The sequence below is a fragment of the Nannobrachium achirus genome, assembly GCF_963921795.1.
Source record: "Nannobrachium achirus genome assembly, chromosome: 23".
NCBI classification, from domain to species: domain Eukaryota; kingdom Metazoa; phylum Chordata; class Actinopteri; order Myctophiformes; family Myctophidae; genus Nannobrachium; species Nannobrachium achirus.
In genome coordinates, this window is record NC_137830.1 from 17,566,174 (window position 1) to 17,584,801 (window position 18,628).

General features: G+C 44.7%; 1 protein-coding gene across 1 annotated transcript; it reads left to right on the forward strand.

Annotated features, from left to right (window-relative positions):
• Positions 1-2,221: 2,221 nt before the first annotated feature.
• On the forward strand, positions 2,222-2,692 carry phlda1 (pleckstrin homology-like domain, family A, member 1; the record flags this gene model as incomplete). Its single annotated transcript, XM_080754228.1, has 1 exon — positions 2,222-2,692. One exon carries the CDS (start codon positions 2,222-2,224, stop codon positions 2,690-2,692), a length of 471 nt encoding a protein of 156 aa, XP_080610354.1.
• Positions 2,693-18,628: the final 15,936 nt, after the last annotated feature.

The window sequence follows — 18,628 nt, forward strand, 5'->3', positions numbered from 1 at the left end:
TTTCTGGTCCACGTCACACTGATGGGTCGGTACCAAAATTAGCCAATAAATTGAAACCATGCAGCGCTCCCCAAAACAACAGGTTTGGGGATTGGTGGGAATTGATTACATGATACATTCAGCTGTGCATTTAGTCTCAATGTTTGTAAACAAGAAACCGGTCTAAAAGCCCCTATCAGATGTCGGTACCGCAGTGAAGAGCTTTCCACCGCTGTGTAGTCTTTTTGAGTCATAAAACTACAACGTTACGTCATTACTCGCGGTGAAGAGCTTTCCACCGCGAGTCCCGACACATCTCTCTGTTTTTACTTTCAGACAGATAGGCTCTTCACCCCGTTGACTGATTGGTCGATCTAGACCAGTCAGTCACGGTGAATAGGACTTCACCGTGACTGACTATGATGGCCTCCACTTATTTTCTCACTTTAGGTGAATAGCTCTTCACCCTGGACTCTGATAGAGGCTTAAGTCTGACATCATTTTGTAGGCGGAGGAGAACTTCTGGTGCCAACGAGGCACCAGCGCCCGTGAATCTTTTTACAATAAGCATTTTTTTCCTTTCTTGTTGACAGGAAAGTGGTAGAATTATACTTTAGTCGTTATTTTCGTCTCGGATCTTTTGAAATAGCGAGGGACACAGCACTGCCCATATTGACAATAAATCTGCTTGGCACCAGCGGGGGGTCTGACTACAAAATGATGTCACGGCTTAAGAAGCCCTGAGCTTCCGAAAGGAGTTAGTCTGTGACCTCCGTGAAGTCGGTATGATGAAAAAATATATAAAAATGGTATCATTGTTTAGTGCTGGATGTGTGCTGAATTGTGCCATAAGTTTTATAATTTGTGCTGGTATATTTTTTTTAGATATTTTAAGTTATAGGTTTGCTGAGCCTTGCACCCCCACTTTTTTGGCTCCAAATCGGGGAAAAAGGGGTCTCATGCTTTACTGCTGGATGCCGTTGAAATCATCAATTGTGTTTTTATATATATTTATATATATATATAAATATTGATATGTTATGAATTAGCAGCAGTACAGGGTTTGACCTTTAGAGGGCGGTGTAGAGCAGCAGTAGAACATAGCAGCAGACATCAGTACAGCGGTGGTGTGTAGAATATCTCGAATAGAATAATGATACCAACACAAATTATAAAATGTACGGCACAATTCAGCACAAATCCAGCACTAAAGAATGACACCATTTATTTTGTTTTCATCTGGGGTGCCAACTTCACGGAGGCTCAGCAGTGACATTGAAAGGCCCTTCCACACACACCACCACCAGAGCCCAGAGGCATCAGTTCAGAAAAAGCTAAGGTATGGCAACATGAGCTAAGGTATGGCAACATGACAGTCATGTTGCCATACCTTAGCAACAGGCATGATACATTAATTTTAAGAAGTACATTCAATTTTTCCCTGTTTCTACGGTTTCTTCTTGGGCTGGATATGGCAGCCTGGAAAGGCTGTTCAATTGCAGCTAAACTTGGCATGTTAGTAAACGTGCCACAATTAACAATAATGCATTGCACCTGTGCAGCTGACCTGCGGAACCTGGGAATATACCATTTTGTCAAGTGACCATTTTGTTAAATGTTGCATTTGTAGTTATTTTACTGTAATTTAACAACATAATAACCAGCACAGATAGACAAAGAGACATTCATGGATTTATATTTAAAAGTAACTTTTATTTCCCCCCCCCTGGACCCAGGGTATGGCAGCTGCATACCCCTGCCATACCCAAATGACGCCCCTGCGACCACCGCAATTCAGTGTTCAGTGTGTATATAAGGCCCCGCGCTGACACATGAGACCAGTGGATGTCACAGGGAGGAGGGGGAGGGGGGGCTCCACAAAACCCCAATCACAATGAGACGAGCAGCCACTACCACTTCCACACAGCGCTGCTCTGACTGACTACTGACTGCAGGAGGAGAGAACACTTCACACACACTCCGGCTTTTATCGTTCACTCTGCACGCGCGCGCACACACACACACACACACACACACACACACACACACACGGAGAGAGACAGACCACCGCTCTCCTCTCCCACCGACCGCAGTGATCCCCATCCCCGCATCGTCCGATGCCTTCGCCTGGGCGAGGGAAGAAGGGAGGATAATCCAGAAGAGGACGCGTTCACGGTGCTGTTGTTTCCTGAGGAGGTGGAGGAGCGGACCGGCGGCGACGGGCGGCGTTTATTACGTTAGGATGCTGGAGAACAACGGAGGCAAGGTCTTCAAAGAGGGGCTCCTGGAGAAGCGCAGCGACGGGCTGCTGCAGCTGTGGAAGAAGAAGCACTGCGTGCTCACCGAGGACGGCGTGCTGCTGCTGCCCCCCAAGCAGCACGACCACCCGCACCACCAGCACCACGGCGGCGGAGGAGGGGGCGACGCGGGACTCAAGATCAAGGAGCTGCACTTTGCCAACATGAAGACCGTGGACTGCGTCGAGAGGAAAGGGAAATACGTCTACTTCACCGTGGTCATGACGGAGGGCAAGGAGATAGATTTCAGGTGCCCGCAGGACGAGGGCTGGAACGCGGAGATAACTTTGCAGATGGTGCAGTACAAGAACAGACAGGCCATCCTGGCGGTGAAGTCGACCAGGCAGAAGCAGCACCTGCTCGTGGTGCAGATCCCGGGACAGAAGATGGTCCGCAGCTCGCCGAACGTTGCGTGACCCGCCGCCGCCTGGCCGCCGCCGCCGCTGCTGCTGCTTGGACATTCGCCATTTGCGGTAAGACGTCCGACATGGATCTCATTCTCTCCCCTCGGCTTTCTTGGGCCCCCACTTTATCCTCCACAGAGGTGAAAATCCCCCCCACGAGAAAATCGCTTTGATATTCATTCCCTGGCACCGTTTGATCTTTGACGAGGGTTCTCTCGTTACCCAAACACCGTGGCTTTTTACGCGCGGTGTTGATGGGGGAAAGGCAGCTAAGATGACATTGGTTCCGTTCTTTCCTTACATGCTTGTGTTATGCATTCATCCTGCATGTATAATAAATCTGCAACGAAAGATTGAATGCATAAGTAAATATTCAAATGTAACCTTGACTAATTTAATTCCTAGAATTACGCGGCCAGCTATTACATCCACACTTCAAAATGCTGTCACCCGAAATTTCCCACGTTGCTTATTGCTCTCCCAGATGTTAGAGCCTATTCGCTCACTAGCTGAAGTACGTGACATAACACACTCGTGTAGGGGTCTTCAACGTTTTCAGGCCAAGGACCCCTTAGCTGAGAGAGAGCTACTACATATCAGTATAACATTGTGTTGCAGATGTTCATCGATTTCTTATACAGCTTAGACTTGTTTGACAGCACTGTATATCATCTGTGTAGTTTGGATTAATGTGTATTTTCATACATTTAACCACTTGAACTGTCAATACCTACTAGTCTGCTCTTGTTCCTCTACACCAAATCTCTGTGCCAAAAAATAGCCGATCTACAAGCTTGTGAGCTTGTAGATCTGCTATTTTTTTGCTAATATTCCACTATAGGGATGCTATAGGGTTCCAGTGATTAATGTAAAAAACATGATCCTATCACACATTTTGTGGCCTCCCCTTGTAGTAACTCTGAGGACCCCATAGGGGTCCCGGACCCCCTGTTGAAGACCTCTGCACTAGTGGCTGCATTAGTAGGCTAAGTAGCAACCCTGTAATGTTGGTGTGAAGGGGTAACATTAGTGGCGATTTCATGTCATCATAGCTCCTATGTAATGCAATCGATATGTGTTTATTGGAGACTTTGTGTGCGTGCCTTGTTGGTCTTGTTCATGCTGTCAGTGTTAATTGATTGTGCATCCACAGGCTAATTGGACATCCAGCGGGGGATCCACGTTGAACCCGGCTGCATCTCCACCACGTCGCTTCATCACAACCGAGAAGAACCATCTACCAGGAAACACCTCTTCCATTTAGTGATTTCAAGAGATCAGCATCCTTCGCCTCGATTCCCCTTTTTTCCCCCCTTTTTTTCAAATATAGACTTCTTTAAAAAAGAAACGAAACAAAAACACAAACAGACTGATGTACAAAGCATGAGAAAACCCTTGTATTTCAACGTGCAACGGTATATCTCTTATTTATTAGATGTGTATATATTTTTTATCAAGGTGTTGTGTCATTGATGATGAATGTACATGTATGGTTGTCAATTGGAAGTATATGCTCTGGAGGTTCATATCCTATGTTATATAGAACAAATTCCATTGGAAATAAGCCTAGTGGTGTTACTTGGATTGAATGTAGTTAGTTGCTCATTTCAGTCACATCCATACGATTAGATTTCCTTTTCAGAGAATTGTGTCCTTAAAACACATTGTTATCATTTTTCAATTGAACCAAAGACTCCTATCTTTCCTCTATTGTGTAGTGTTTAAACTGTGCAGATATGATGGAATACCCAAATGAGCTATATGTGTTTTATTTGATCGCTTGTTTGATTAATAGCTGCAGTATATCATCTACATTTTTCAATTGTATACAGCAGGGTTCCCCAATAGGCGGCCCGTGGGCCATTTGCGGCCCGCGGGGGGCTACTGTCAGGCCCCCACCAACCCCAGTAATAATGGTGGTATAAGAGCAGCAACAACACTAGTATATTGTCGTTGTCAGGTGGAAATCTCATATCTCCAAATGTGTACGTTCTTTCGCAAAGCCGTCTCACAAAAGTAGTGAAAACAGCAGATCTACCGCCGTCTCACAAAAGTAGTGAAAACAGCAGATCTACAAGCACACAACGCCTCGCGGTGCGAGGCGTTGTGTGCTTGTAGATCGGCTGTTTTCACTAGTTTAAATCATTTTTAAAATGATAAATGCAAAACGAACTGTTTTGGACATACAAGATTTTCACCCGACAACGACGATATCTGTACTGTCGCTGGAGTAGTGGGAACGCCACCGTCGCCCCCTGCAATGTTGTGGCCCTCGGCTTGGTACCCTAGACATAATTCGGCCCTTGGGGAAAACTAATTGGGGAGACCTGGTGTACAGTATACCACACCAACAACCAGAGTTGGTTACTTATGTAGACTATTCCTTTTGCTTTTGTTTTGAGTCTTAAATCCGTGAAAGCTCTCCAGCTCCTCCTGAGCTGAAACGAAGGAAGAATGTAGAGAATGAATACAGATAAACTGCAGATAATGTGTGAGTAGTGATGGGACGATAATCTTTTGTGATAAAAAAACAAAACAAAAAAACACTCACAATAATCATATCGTGGAGGTTAAAATGTATCTTGAAATCGTCCTCCGTCATGCACTGGGATCAATTCACCTTTTATTTGCCGAGCTGCATATCCGGTACCATTTAAACCCTCTATAATTGGTAAAAAGGACCGGAAAATGAGATACTTGATACAGTCTTTTTTTCACTCCTCTCTTTGCCCAAAAAAATGCCGATCTACAAGCTCACAACACATCGCTTTGCGGCGCGTTGTGAGCTTGTAGATCTGCTATTTTTGTGGCAAACGTTCCGCCCCCAGGATAATGGATGTCGGGGATATTTCGGATTATTGCGATAATATCGTAAATCACAATTTCTTTGGTCAAAAATAATCGTGACATGAAATTTTCATATCGTCCCATCCCTATGTGTGATTCCCCTAAATGTGGTGATACACAGGCAACCAGTCTTGACAGAAGTCAGTGTTAAAACAAAAAAAAAGATTATTCGCTTGCATATTGTCACTGTCAGGCAGAAACCTTGTATCTCCAAGTTTCACATTTGTACGTTTTTTCGTAAATGAAAGCCCTGCTTCATCGTACTAATGTAAAAAGTTATAATCCGCATTCACAATGTCAGGTATACAAGTCTTTTTTAATGAAATTTCAGCAGCAGCAGCAGCAGGCAAACAGACGCGTTTCGGCTAGGCCGTCATCAGTGTACAAGCACACAGCGCCTCGCAATGCGAGGCGTTGTGTCCTTGTAGATCGTCTATTTTCACTATTTTAAATCATTATTTAAATGATAAATACAAAACGAACGGTTTCGGACGTACAAGGTTTCCCTCCGACAACGACGATATATGAAAACCGTTCTGTAAAGTGTCATTCCCACCAGGCACGATAAAGATGACGAAATGTCTGCATTCACATCAATTATGTCTGCGTTCGTGCATTAGAAAAGTGTCTGATGCTCTGCTCTGTCCCGCACGTGTGGTTTCCTACTGGTGGATGTGCTGCCCGCAGGGATGTGCTGGGCCCCTGATTCTGCCCGGGAAAAAGAGTTGGAGAGGCCCTCATTTTTATTATTTTTTAGTTATATTTCGTCGTCGTCGGGTGGAAACCTTATATGTCCAAAACCGTTTTTTTGTATTTATCATTTAAAAAATGATTTAAACTAGTGAAAACAGCCGATCTACAAGCACACAACGCCTCGCGGTGCGAGGCGTTGTGTGCTTGTAGATCTGCTGTTTTCACTACTTTTGTGCAACGGCCTTGTATGATGAAGCAGGGCTTTGCTTTGCGAAAAAAAAAAATACAAATTTGAAACTTGGAGATACAAGGTTTCTGCCCGACTTTGTTGGCCGCACAGCCCCCAAAATGGAACGAAGGCCGACATTTTATTTGTAAATTTTTTCCTAATGGCCGGCCTGGACCGGGCCGGGAATGAACCGGCCGTTCGGGAGTTGTCCCGCTTTTCCCAATGGCCAGCACGTCCCTGGCTGCCCGTCTGCAGGGCGACTATAAACTCGGGCCAGTGTATCACCACCCTGTCACATGTCTCCATGTCATCGTCACAGCACGAGCGGAGTGATAGCTGTGCCCTTTATTGAATACAACTGGAGCAGTGCTTCTCCGAAACACATGCCTCAATGCTGCCATCATCACCTCATACTGACTTCTCCTGGCTGTGCCCTTTACAGTGTCCAGTCTGTCCGCTTGATTGTTTTGAATGTGTGAGATCTATTTTCATACCTCTGAAAATATACATTCCATTTCAAATGAACGGCGCCTCATGTGATTTCTCTGAAAAGCTCTCACGACAGCAGCTAAGGGCTGTTAAGTCTGACATCATTTTGTAGGCAGAGGAGAACTTTTGCCCCCAAAAAATCTTTTTACTATTTTTACTATTTACTAATTTTTCTTCTCTTTGTTGTTGAAAGGAAAGTGTTAGAATTATACTTAAGTCGTTATTTTTTCTCGGATCTGTTGAAATAGCGAGGGACAGATATTGACAATAAATCTGCTTGGAGGTCTGACTACAAAATGATGTCACGGCTTAAAAGCCCCATAGTCTGAGACGTGCAGTTCGGGTCTGTTATTTTAGCCACTTAAACCCTATACACTTAATGTGTTGTTCCCACCACAGTGCTATATTCTTTTCCCCTCTACACCAAATATACATGTATTTGCAGATAGTAGCCAATCTACAAGCTCACTCTGGGTTTATAGAATAGAATAGGGATGCTAGGATCCATGTGGTTAAATGACCTGTTTAACTACTGTAGCTGTTGCTCGCTGTTGGTCCCGACCCTTTCATGCTGTACAGCCGTTGAACTTGTCACCCCCTTTCCTGAGCTAAAAGTGGAAGCTGCGGAGAATACGGTTTCACTGCCAACTGCTGCCACGGAGATAAACCGTCAGCCGAATGTCAAATGCACACGTGTCTGCAGCTATCTCCCTTCCAAATTGAACTAACTCTATTAGGCGCAGGCCGGAGAGAAATGCAGATGACGGCATCACTTAGTTTTGACACATCTGCATGCCAGAAGGGTGCCCGCTGCCAGATAGCAGTAGAAGGGGCCCGCACTTGTCCCCTCTCTGTCACTATGAATACTGACGTCCAGGGACGTGCTGGCCATTGGGAAAAGCGGGACAACTCCCGAACGGCCGGTTCATTCCTGGCCGGTCCAGGCCGGCCATTAGGAAAAAATGTAACTGTTGGGACAAAAGTAAAAATTAAACTGTTTGCACAAAAGTAGTGAAAACAGCCGATCTACAGTGCTTGTAGATCGGCTGTTTTCACTAGTTTAAATCATTTTTAAAATGATAAATTCAAAACAAACGGTTTTGGACATACAAGGTTTCCACCCGACAACGACGAAATATAACTCATGTAATTGGCCCACTGGCTTGTCACTTTGTCACAAATCTTTGAGTAGCAGCAGCGCTATAGAGAGAGATCTCTCTCTATAGCGCGCAATGAGGGCCTCTCCAACTCTTTTTCCCGGGCTGAATCAGGGGCCCAGCACGTCCCTGCTGACGTCTGACACTGAGAGATATTATTCTCTGGCACGGCAAATGTAACACACCAACCTTCCTTAAATAGACTACTTCCTGTTTCTTTTGCGCTTTGTGAGGATCTGGAAGTAATAGGTTTGGCGTCAAGAGGTTAAGGGGCCTCTGGGTTTTGCCGTGCTACCAGATAATCTGAATGAACTGTAAATATCCTGTGGTGAAGTAGCTCGTAATCTGAACCAATTCAGTTAAGCTCCATCTTGGCATTTTTGGGTTTCCTATCCAACTCTTTCTTTTGACAAGGTACTAATGACTTCATAAGATCATAAAATCAATTCCAACACCTAACGTGGCCCCCAAATCAAATCAAATTACTGCATTGTTACCGATATTGTTTCACCCTGGCTGTGCACATTAATGCACAAGGGTGAAGCAATATATTTTAGACAGCATACACATCATAGACGGCATATTGTAAGACTATTTTAGACCTACACATAACACCTTGATTGGCCTTTTGATGGCCTGCTGGCTGGCTGGATGGATTGATTGATGAAGGGCAATCAAAGCGATCAGTGATCTGAGGCCAGTTACAGTATAGGACGGGTTTTCAAAGTGGGTGACGGGGCACCCTGGGGTGCTATGATGCCAGTCCAGGGGCGCCGCGAGATAATTTGATATTTGAAATTCATCAATATCACTACATCAATATCACTTCACTATGCTTAGTAAAACAGACCTGATTTGCACTGTACTTGACGAGTTCTTTTTCCATCTACGGCAACTCTCTTCACCAAAAATCACACGTCACATTGTGACGTGTTGTGAGCTTGTAGATCGGCTCTATTTAGTGAACCTTCCCCCTAGAATAGGAATGCCGGGGTGCCCTGAGTCAAAAAGGTTTGAAAACCCCTGGTATAGGAGTTCACCTGTGATGAAGTTATGTTGACAGACAATATACTCTCTCTCTCTCTCTCTCAGACAGACTCACACACACACACACACACACACACACACACACACTAGATGGCCGAAATTCCTCACTGTATAGCTTCCTGCTTCCCCTCCCCCACGGCGGCTTTCTTGAAAGTTCAGCTATCAGCGAGTGTCAGACCCAGGCTTAGTAACCTCACACCACTTTGCCCTCTGACCCACCATTGAATTGATTTCGTATGGGCCTGCAACGCCGCCGCATGCATGCACGGCCTCTGATAAGCCTTTGATGTTCTGGGACCCGAAAGTAAGTGGGCATTACCACCGACGTCTCATGTCTTATTAAAGGGCAAGTGGCTCTTCGGTGAGCCATGAGTGGATCATAGGGCAGAAGGTGATGATGTAGGCCGCCATATTCCCCATGGGCTTGAACACGCTAATCTGTCATATGGATCTAAGTCTCTCTCAAGCAAAGGGGGGATACGTTTACAATGGATCCATAGTGTTTGTTGTGTCTTCTCTTACCATTACGCTTCTATATGTCAAGACACAGTGACCTGCATATCGTCACTGTCGGGCAGAAACCTTGTATCTCCAAGTTTCAAATTTGAACGTTCTTTCGCAAAGTAAAGCCCTGCTTCATCATACAAGGCCGTCTCACAAAAGTAGTGAAAACAGCCGATCTACAAGCACTTGTAGATCGGCTGTTTTCACTAGTTTAAATCTTAATCTTAATAAATGCAAAACGAACGGCTTTGGACATACAAGGTTTTCATCTGACAATGACGATATAGTACATAAATGCTGTCATGCCTTGTTGATTTTACGCTTGTGATGCTCACATCCTCTCTTTGTCAATCCCAGGACATTCCAGTGATCGATAACCATCCAAGCATTGTATCAACTGAGTCACAGTCTGAACATTGCTCTACAATAGCCAGTTGGAAGACAATTGATCCAGGCAGTAAAATGTGGTGTAATGTGTTTCACATAAAAGTGCCTGCACTGCAAAATATAATCAGTAAACAAATTGAATGTAATTCCTTAAATCAATAAGAGAAGTGTAAAAGAGAAACATATAACCACATTTGGTCTCGGTAAAACTATTCCTTGTTGAAGGCACACACAAAACAAGAGATCATAAGCATCAACTGATTTAACTGCCCTCAGATACACTTGGATGCACTTCCAAAGTCTGAGCCTATTAGAGCAGAAACGGCTCGGCCCCTTGCACAGAGGGCCAAAGCATTTACAATTCATCAAATATCGGACACAGGGGCACGGTAGCGCAGTGGTTAGCGCTTCGCCTCACAGCTAGAAGGTACTGGGATCGAGGGAGAGTGTTTTCTGCTGGTGTTTCAGTCCGAGTGTATCAAAGGGTGCGTTCGGAAATGCTCACCGGGTGTGTGCTCAGTGTAGTGAGTGCCTAAACCCAACCCTAATCCTAACCCTAACCTCAGTAAAACTATGCCTAAACTCAAACCTAACCCTAACCTTAACCTCAGTAAAACTATGCCTAAACCTAACCCTAACCCCTAACCACACCCGGTGCCCATTTCCGAACGCACCCTTTGATACACTCCGACTGAAACACCAGCAGAAAACACTCTCCCCTGGGTTCGATTCCTTCCGGGGGGCGCTGGGGGCGTGTTCCTCCCTCCGCGTCATCAGCACCCACACCATAGGTGGGGTTGGCGATAGGGCCTTTCTGTGTGGAGTTTGCATGTTCTCCCCGTGTCTCCTAGGGTAGATGCCCTCACAAAAACATGCAGTAGTCCTGGTTTCTATACTACCTCCCCATAGCCAGCCAGGTGCTCCCCAATTCCCCTGGCGCGGCAGGGGGAGAGCGGAAACCAGGACTACAGGTTAGGTAGTTGGCACTGGGTGAGAAAATGGGTTGCAAAAAACGTGGGATAAAAATATTAAAGAAAAAAATATATATATACTGTATCGGACACAGAGGAAAACCCATTGTACCACGATTTACATCATACAATATGATTAAATAACCACGATCCGTCGTGTCTCTTTAACTTGCCATTGAGGTTGCCACTGATTGATTCCAATTCTCAATTCTCTGGCAGTCAAAACGTAAGAATTATAGAAGGCATTATTGTGGGACATCTCGCACATGGGCTAGTTTCCATGTGCTTTGTGAGGTGCTGCTGAGACAGATCATCAGACCATCAACTCAGCCAATGGAACACAGATTGTTCACACGGTCAGTGCTTATTTTGTTCTCTTCTTTCGACTGTGTGAAAGACAACGTGGGTGGAGAGGGCAGATAAAGTGAACCTCACTGTAGATTACCTTCATTCACTCTCTGCAGCCATGGGAGGCTCAGAGAGAGATAGCCTTCAATATGGTTTGTTCCTTATCTGTCCCTATTGTGTGTGTGTGTGTTTGGGATACTGATTTTTCAGCTGTGTAATTTTCTCAGAGCATAATGGCAAATCATGGGGAACAGAGCATGAGGAGGCCCACGCAGCTCTTGAGGTCTTGATCAGGGACGTGCTGGCCATTGGGAAAAGCAGAACAACTCCCGAACGGCCGGTTCATTCCCAGCCGGTCCAGGCCGGCCATTAGGAAAAAAAATAAAATACAATGTCGGCCTTCGTTCCATTTTGGGGGCTGGGCAGCCAACTAAGTAAATCGTCACTGTCGGGCAGAAACCTTGTATCTCCAAGTTTCAAATTTGTTTAAATTATTTTTTAAATGATAAATACAAAACAAACGGTTTTGGACATACAAGGTTTCCACCCGACAATGACGAAATATAACGCATGTAATTGTCCCACTGGCTTGTCACTTGTCATGATCTGAAATGGCAAATCTTTGAGTAGCAGCAGCGCTATAGAGCGAGATCTCTCTCTATAGCGCGCAATGAGGGCCTCTCCAACCCTTTTTCCCGGGCTGAATCAGGGGCCCAGCACGTCCCTGGTCTTGATTATGCTCTATTATGTTTTTTATGTAGTTCAGTGGTGATCCAATTGGCACAGATAGGTGACATATGGCAGCCCTTGTCTTCTTGCAATTTAATACCTGCCCTCGGGGCACTCACGCTGGCTTTCTTCCCCCAAACGTTGGCGGGCACAACAATCGAGGGGGTGGGGGAAGGGTACAGCAACCTACATTGATTGAAATATGAACTTAAACACTGCTAGATGTGCCTCTCCTAGCCTCATGCACACAAACACAAGCATCTATGTATATCATACCGAGGTACTGGATCAGGGTGATACAGTTGTGAATTGCTTGAATGGCAAACGGATGCCCACATTAACGGTACATTATTCAAGAATAGCTTCGGGAAACCAGTGAGGCCACTATGCATATATAACAAGACTAGGTCAAAACCTAACGTATGGCTGGACCGTTTATAGAACTTTGTAGGCCTTGTTATACCTTTATTGATAGACAAGAAATGGGGGGACAGAGATGGGGAGTGACGCACAGCAAAGGCGGGATTGGGACTCGAACCTCATACGTAGCTAGGTATACGCCAGTGGTCCTGTGTGCCCTGTTTAAAGCTCTGAGGAATTGAAATCTACTGTATGTGGATAGGCATATGGCTTTACAGATTTACCATATGTTATATACCTGTCACAGACGCAAGCAGACGCAAAAAGCAGACTGTCAGTTTCCAATGGCTCAAAGAGGCTTTAATCTTCTCACCTTGATGATGTCCTTTGATTGTGATTTACTGCGGAAAGTGGATTACGCTCCTGATCAAGGACTTTGCGGCACAGGATTCAGGCTAAAGATAGGCACCCTGCTCTCTATACCAGGGGTCCGGGACCCCTAGGGCTTACTCAGGGTTACTACAGGGGGTCCTCCAAAACTGAGTGATGGAACCTTTTTTCAACGCCTTGCGCTGCGAGGCGTTGTGAGCTTGTAGATTGGCTATTTTCGGCAAAGAGTTTTGGTGTAGAGGGGAAAAGGAGCAGACTAAGTACAGAATGAAATGTCAAGTTTATTAAGTATTGATGGTTCAAGTGGTTAAATATCTGAAAACACAAATTGACATGAATCCAAAATACACTGATGATTGTGCTGTCAACAATGAAACTATATGGAATATATGATAAGGTTGTGGGGGTCCCTGCTTCATCTCTCTCTCAACTAAGGGGTCCTTGGCCTGAAAACGTCGAAGACCCCTGGTCTATACCAGTGGTTCTCAACCTTCTGAGGCCGCGACCCCTCAAAATAATCATACTTAAACCTGGGGAACCCCCAAAATAATCATATTTGAACTGGGGACCCCCAGCCTGATAAGCACTTGGAATGTACTGAGTTGAGGCATTAGATTTTGTTTGACTCAATTCCACAGATAAATAGTCATCTGCCCCCCCCCCCCTCCCCCCCCCAATCATGTGGGGACCCCCCGACGCACAGGTTGAGAACCACTGCTCTATACCACTGCCAACTGTCAGTGGTACTGTACTATGCTATACTAATTGCTATACTAATTTGACATCAAGTTGGATGCTCCCCTCTCCCTCTATCTCTCTCACACATATCTGAAGGCAAATGCCTTTTCCTCATTCGTGATCATTAGGCTTCAGCAGTTGTTTAGTTGCACTTCTACAACCCGTTGTAGCAATAAGATGGTATGATGGCGGTAAACAATCATTTGCTGTTTCAGGATGGGTGGGGCATCGCAAGACGTTGCCTAGGGCAGTGGTTCTCAACCTGTGGGTCGGGACTCGGGGTCCCCAAATTATTTTGGGGGGTCCCCAGATGATGAACTTAATGTGCAACATTGTTTTCTCTCTCAACTGTAAACAAACCCAACATAAAGTTTAAGTGTATAGAGGGTATCTGCACATTTCTAAAGTGAGAATTTGAGGACTTTTTAATACCTCTAAAATGACAAATTAAACATTGGCCAAATTGTGAAATATTAGAGGCAGAAAATGTGAAAATAGCCGATCTACATGCTCACAACGCCTCGCAACGCGAGGCGTTGTGAGCATGTAGATCTGCTATTTTCACAATAGAACCGTCTTATACAAAATTTAATGACTCAACTCTTAGTGCTCGTCAGGGTGGGGGGGGGGGGGGGGTCCCCAGTTAAAATATGATTATTTTGGGGGTCGCGGCCTGAAAAGGTTGAGAACCACTGGCCTATAGGGCACCATCATCGCCAGGCCCACCACCAACGTAATCAGCCATTAGCAAGCTGTTCGACATGGAAGAGGAAGGTGAAGATGAAGATCAAGTATAACAAATATAAACTGTCTCCTTATCCGTCTGTTCAGTCGTACACAAACTGTGGTATATTATGCAAGTGATTACTTGAATACTTGGATGCAAACTTTGGTGAAATCATATTCATCATTTACAATTTCCTACTCCTTTCTCTACGTAACATTTTAAGAGTGTGGGTGTGCATACACCAGGAATTCACACATGGGTGCCTGCAGGTGTGTGGCAGAAGGCTTTGACCCTGACCTTTCACACACACACACACACACACACACACACACACACACACACACACACACACACACACACACACACACACACACACACACACACACACACACACACACACACACACACACACACTATATATATTTACATCACTTGTAAGGACATTACATAGACTTCCATTAATTTTTATGAAGTCCTGTGGCCTTACCCTAACCTCTATCCCTAAACCTAACCCCTAACCTTAACCCTAACCCAAACCCTAAACCTAACACTAAACGTTGTGGGGACCTACTATTTTGTCCCCACACTGTCAGAGGTCCCCTGCAGGTGACTGTGTGAACATGCGTTTAGTCCCCATAAGTATAGCTAGACAAACTCACACACACACACACACACACACACACACACACACACACACACACACACACACACACACACACACACACACACACACACACACACACACACACACACACCAGCCCACTGCACCTGTTACCAGCCCACCCTGTGCTAGAAGCACGCACAGGTCAGCGTGGGCATAGCTATGGCCTCCTGTCAGTGATTAGTGCAGGAAGTCTGAGATAAGAGCAGGAATGTCACCTTGCACCACTGACCACTAACCAGCTGCCCACTATACCAAGACATCAGAGCAGGGACGTGCTGGGCCCCTGATTCAGCCCGGGAAAAAAGAGTTGCAGAGGCCCTCATTGCGCGCTATAGAGAGAGATCTCTCTCTATAGCGCCGCTGCTACTCAGAGATTTGCCATTTCAGATCATGACAAGTGACAAGCCAGTGGGCCAATCACATGAGTTATATTTTGTCGTTGTCGGGTGGAAACCTTGTATGTCCAAAACCGCTTGTTTTGTATTTATCATTTTAAAAATGATTTAAACTAGTGAAAACAGCCGATCTACAAGCACACAACGCCTCACGGTGTGAGGCGTTGTGTGCTTGTAGATCTGCTGTTTTCACTACTTTTGTGCAAACAGTTTAATTTTTACTTTTGTGCAAACAGTTTAATTTTTTCCTAATGGCCGGCCGGGAATGAACCGGCCGTTCGGGAGTTGTCCCAATTTTCCCAATGGCCAGCACGTCCCTGCATCAGAGACACATACTTCCCACAGATTACACACACCCGAAGTGAATTTGAAAACATGACCAATGATGAAAAACTCCCATACCTACTGGGAGAAATACAACAATGCGCAAACACAGCAGCAAGATTTGTGAACTGTGACAAAAGAAGGCTAGAAACCACCCTAAGGACTACAAACCATGGATTGACATCTAGACCTACTGCACATACAGTATGAAACAGAGCTGATACCTTTAAATGCATTTTGAGGAAAATAATGCTGCTATTTGTACCCTGTATAAAATGTCACAATGCGACATAGCTCTGTTTACACAATGCTGTACCCCCTCCAACTGTATATATGTTCCCCATTTTCATCTGTTTTTATTGTATTTGTGATACTTGCTTTGGCAATGTAAACGCTCATGCCAATAAAGCTCCTTTGAATTGAAAATTGAATTGACCACCAGGCACGTGCACACATAGACATCAAAGGGGGCTTGAGCCCCTGCCCTTTTATCCGTCTGGAAAAGGTTCCCCGTGTTCCCTATGAATGCAGTTTTTACTATGGTGAAAGAAATGCAAATGCCCTCTTTCCATGCCATACCTGAAGGCCAAACTGCAAACTCTCCTGAACTTGAATGCAGCATTGAAAGAATTGCCCTCTCTGTGTAAAAATCTATGCCGTACACCACATCTCCAGTATTGACTTGATAAATGCTTAGTTCAGAGTAGAGGATGACATTTTATTCCCGTTCCCGCGGGATTCCCGTGGGACAGGAGTCAAATTTGTATTAATGCCAGGATTGGGACGGGACAGGATTGAAAATCAACAGGAGTGGGCAGGAGTGGGAATCATCCCAGACCAGTTCATCAAATCGCAGAAATAAATTGCACAGGAAAGTGAGGTCTTTGAACTGCGAACATTATAAAATTATACATTATATAATAATAAACATGATATCAAATATAATATGGATCAAAATAGAAAAACATCTGCACGATTTATTTTTTTTATTTTTTTTCGGGAGCGGGTTGTGAACGGGAGTGATTTTGACCAGGAGCGGGATGGGACCAGGAGCCATTTTACAGGAGTGGGACAGGACGGGATTTTTTTCCCCACTCTGGCCCAGGATTGGGATGGGACAGGATTTTTTCTGCAGGAGTGGGACGGGACAGGAGTGAAAATTCATCAAAATGTCATCCTCTAGTTCAGAGTGGTATCACACAACGAAAATAGCTGACCTCCAAGCTCGACGCGTTGTGAGCTTGGAGGTCTGCTATTTTCGACCAAAAAATTTCCACCAAAAGGACCTTTTAGAAATGTTTGCCCCTGCCTCTCTAACATCTACGCGGATCTAAGCAGAAGAAGCGGCGTCGCTTTGTTTTGGTTCCCCCATCCTTTATACCGTAATATTAAAATGCTCGAGTAGCCTATTGTAGTCTTGCCAGTCGCTATGAGTTGGACTAAAAGATGCATATACCAAACGAATTCTCCAAAAGCAAAACTATGCCGCATCAAGGGGTTCATTATAGGCCCTAAAAGTATGTCCTTGAGCGCAGGGGAATTATTTTTGGGTTTAAACTGAATTTGGTTTGATCTTTCCGGCCAAATTGTAGTCCTTTGAGGACTACAACATGAGGTAGAGTGGTTTCTTCTCCTTGACCGGATCAAACCCAGAAATGTGAAGCGATTCCAGGCTATACGTGATATGATATGGACGTTAGTTAAAGACTGGGATGCTTGGGTTCAAGTGGTGAAGTCTGCACATAATGCTGGACAATGTATCAATATATTATCATAGAACCAGAATTGATTTTCCCTGAGTCAAGGGGGTGAAGAGGCTGAGAAGCTTAAGCCGTTTGTTCAGCTGCAATATATACCCAAGGGGTTTTATATGGCTACTGACCAATCAGCACTGGTACTTAGGGCTGTCACGATATGACATTTTACATGACGATTAATTGTCACTCAAATAATTGGCGATTAACGATTTAATTGTGTATTTGTCGTTGATAATTACATTTCTGTTTGGCTTTTAGGCTTTGAAGTTGCATATGGTAGATATGACACATAACCTAAAGATACAAATACATTACTGACATATTTGACAACTTACTACTTAAAAAATAACATTGATAGTGGAAATAGCCGATCTACAAGCTCACAACGCGTCGCATCGCGACGCGTTGTGAGCTTGTAGATCTGCTATTTCCACTATTTCTGACATTTTTCAACATTCACGATTATGACGATTATGACAAAATAATTGCGATAATGTCAAATAATCACGATTAGACGATTATGTAATAATTGTGACAGCCCTACTGGTACTAGCCACGTCAAACATGGTCGAAACTCAGGCACCAAACACGGTTGCTGGGGATGGTTTGGTAGAATCCACTGCCAAGAAGACACTGGAATGTGTCCCGGTACAAAGGAACCAAGACGCAGAGCAGAAAACGGTAGCCTTCTGTGGTCTACAAACAGGAGGGTGAGGTTGGCTGCAGAATGGAGAGTTTGGCAGCCAGCAGCACACGCTGCGTTTTCACCCAACTCCCTCCCTATGTTGATGGTGAATCCCAGTGGGACTATCTTTAAAGGGGCATGAACCCTAGTCTGGCCAGACAATCAGAGATCTCCTCCTACTGATGTGTCTGGTCACATCTAAATACAGTAAATGGGCTAATATGGGTGGAAACTATTCAAGCGTTTGTAAAATAACAGCTTCATACGAATCATAACCCAATAAGACTTTAGGATGGTCCTTCATATATGGTTGGTATCAGGATTGGGGTTTGAAAGCAGTGGCTGTTTTCTCCAGCGTTTAAAGTTGCTATTATGTATTTTTCTGCTGACATAAGTAGGAAAAAGGCAATTGCTTATTTACATTTTTTATTTTTATTTTATTATATTCAGACGGCTAACCATGCTTCCTAAAAAAATGTTGTCTCTGTGACACTTCCTGGGGCCACA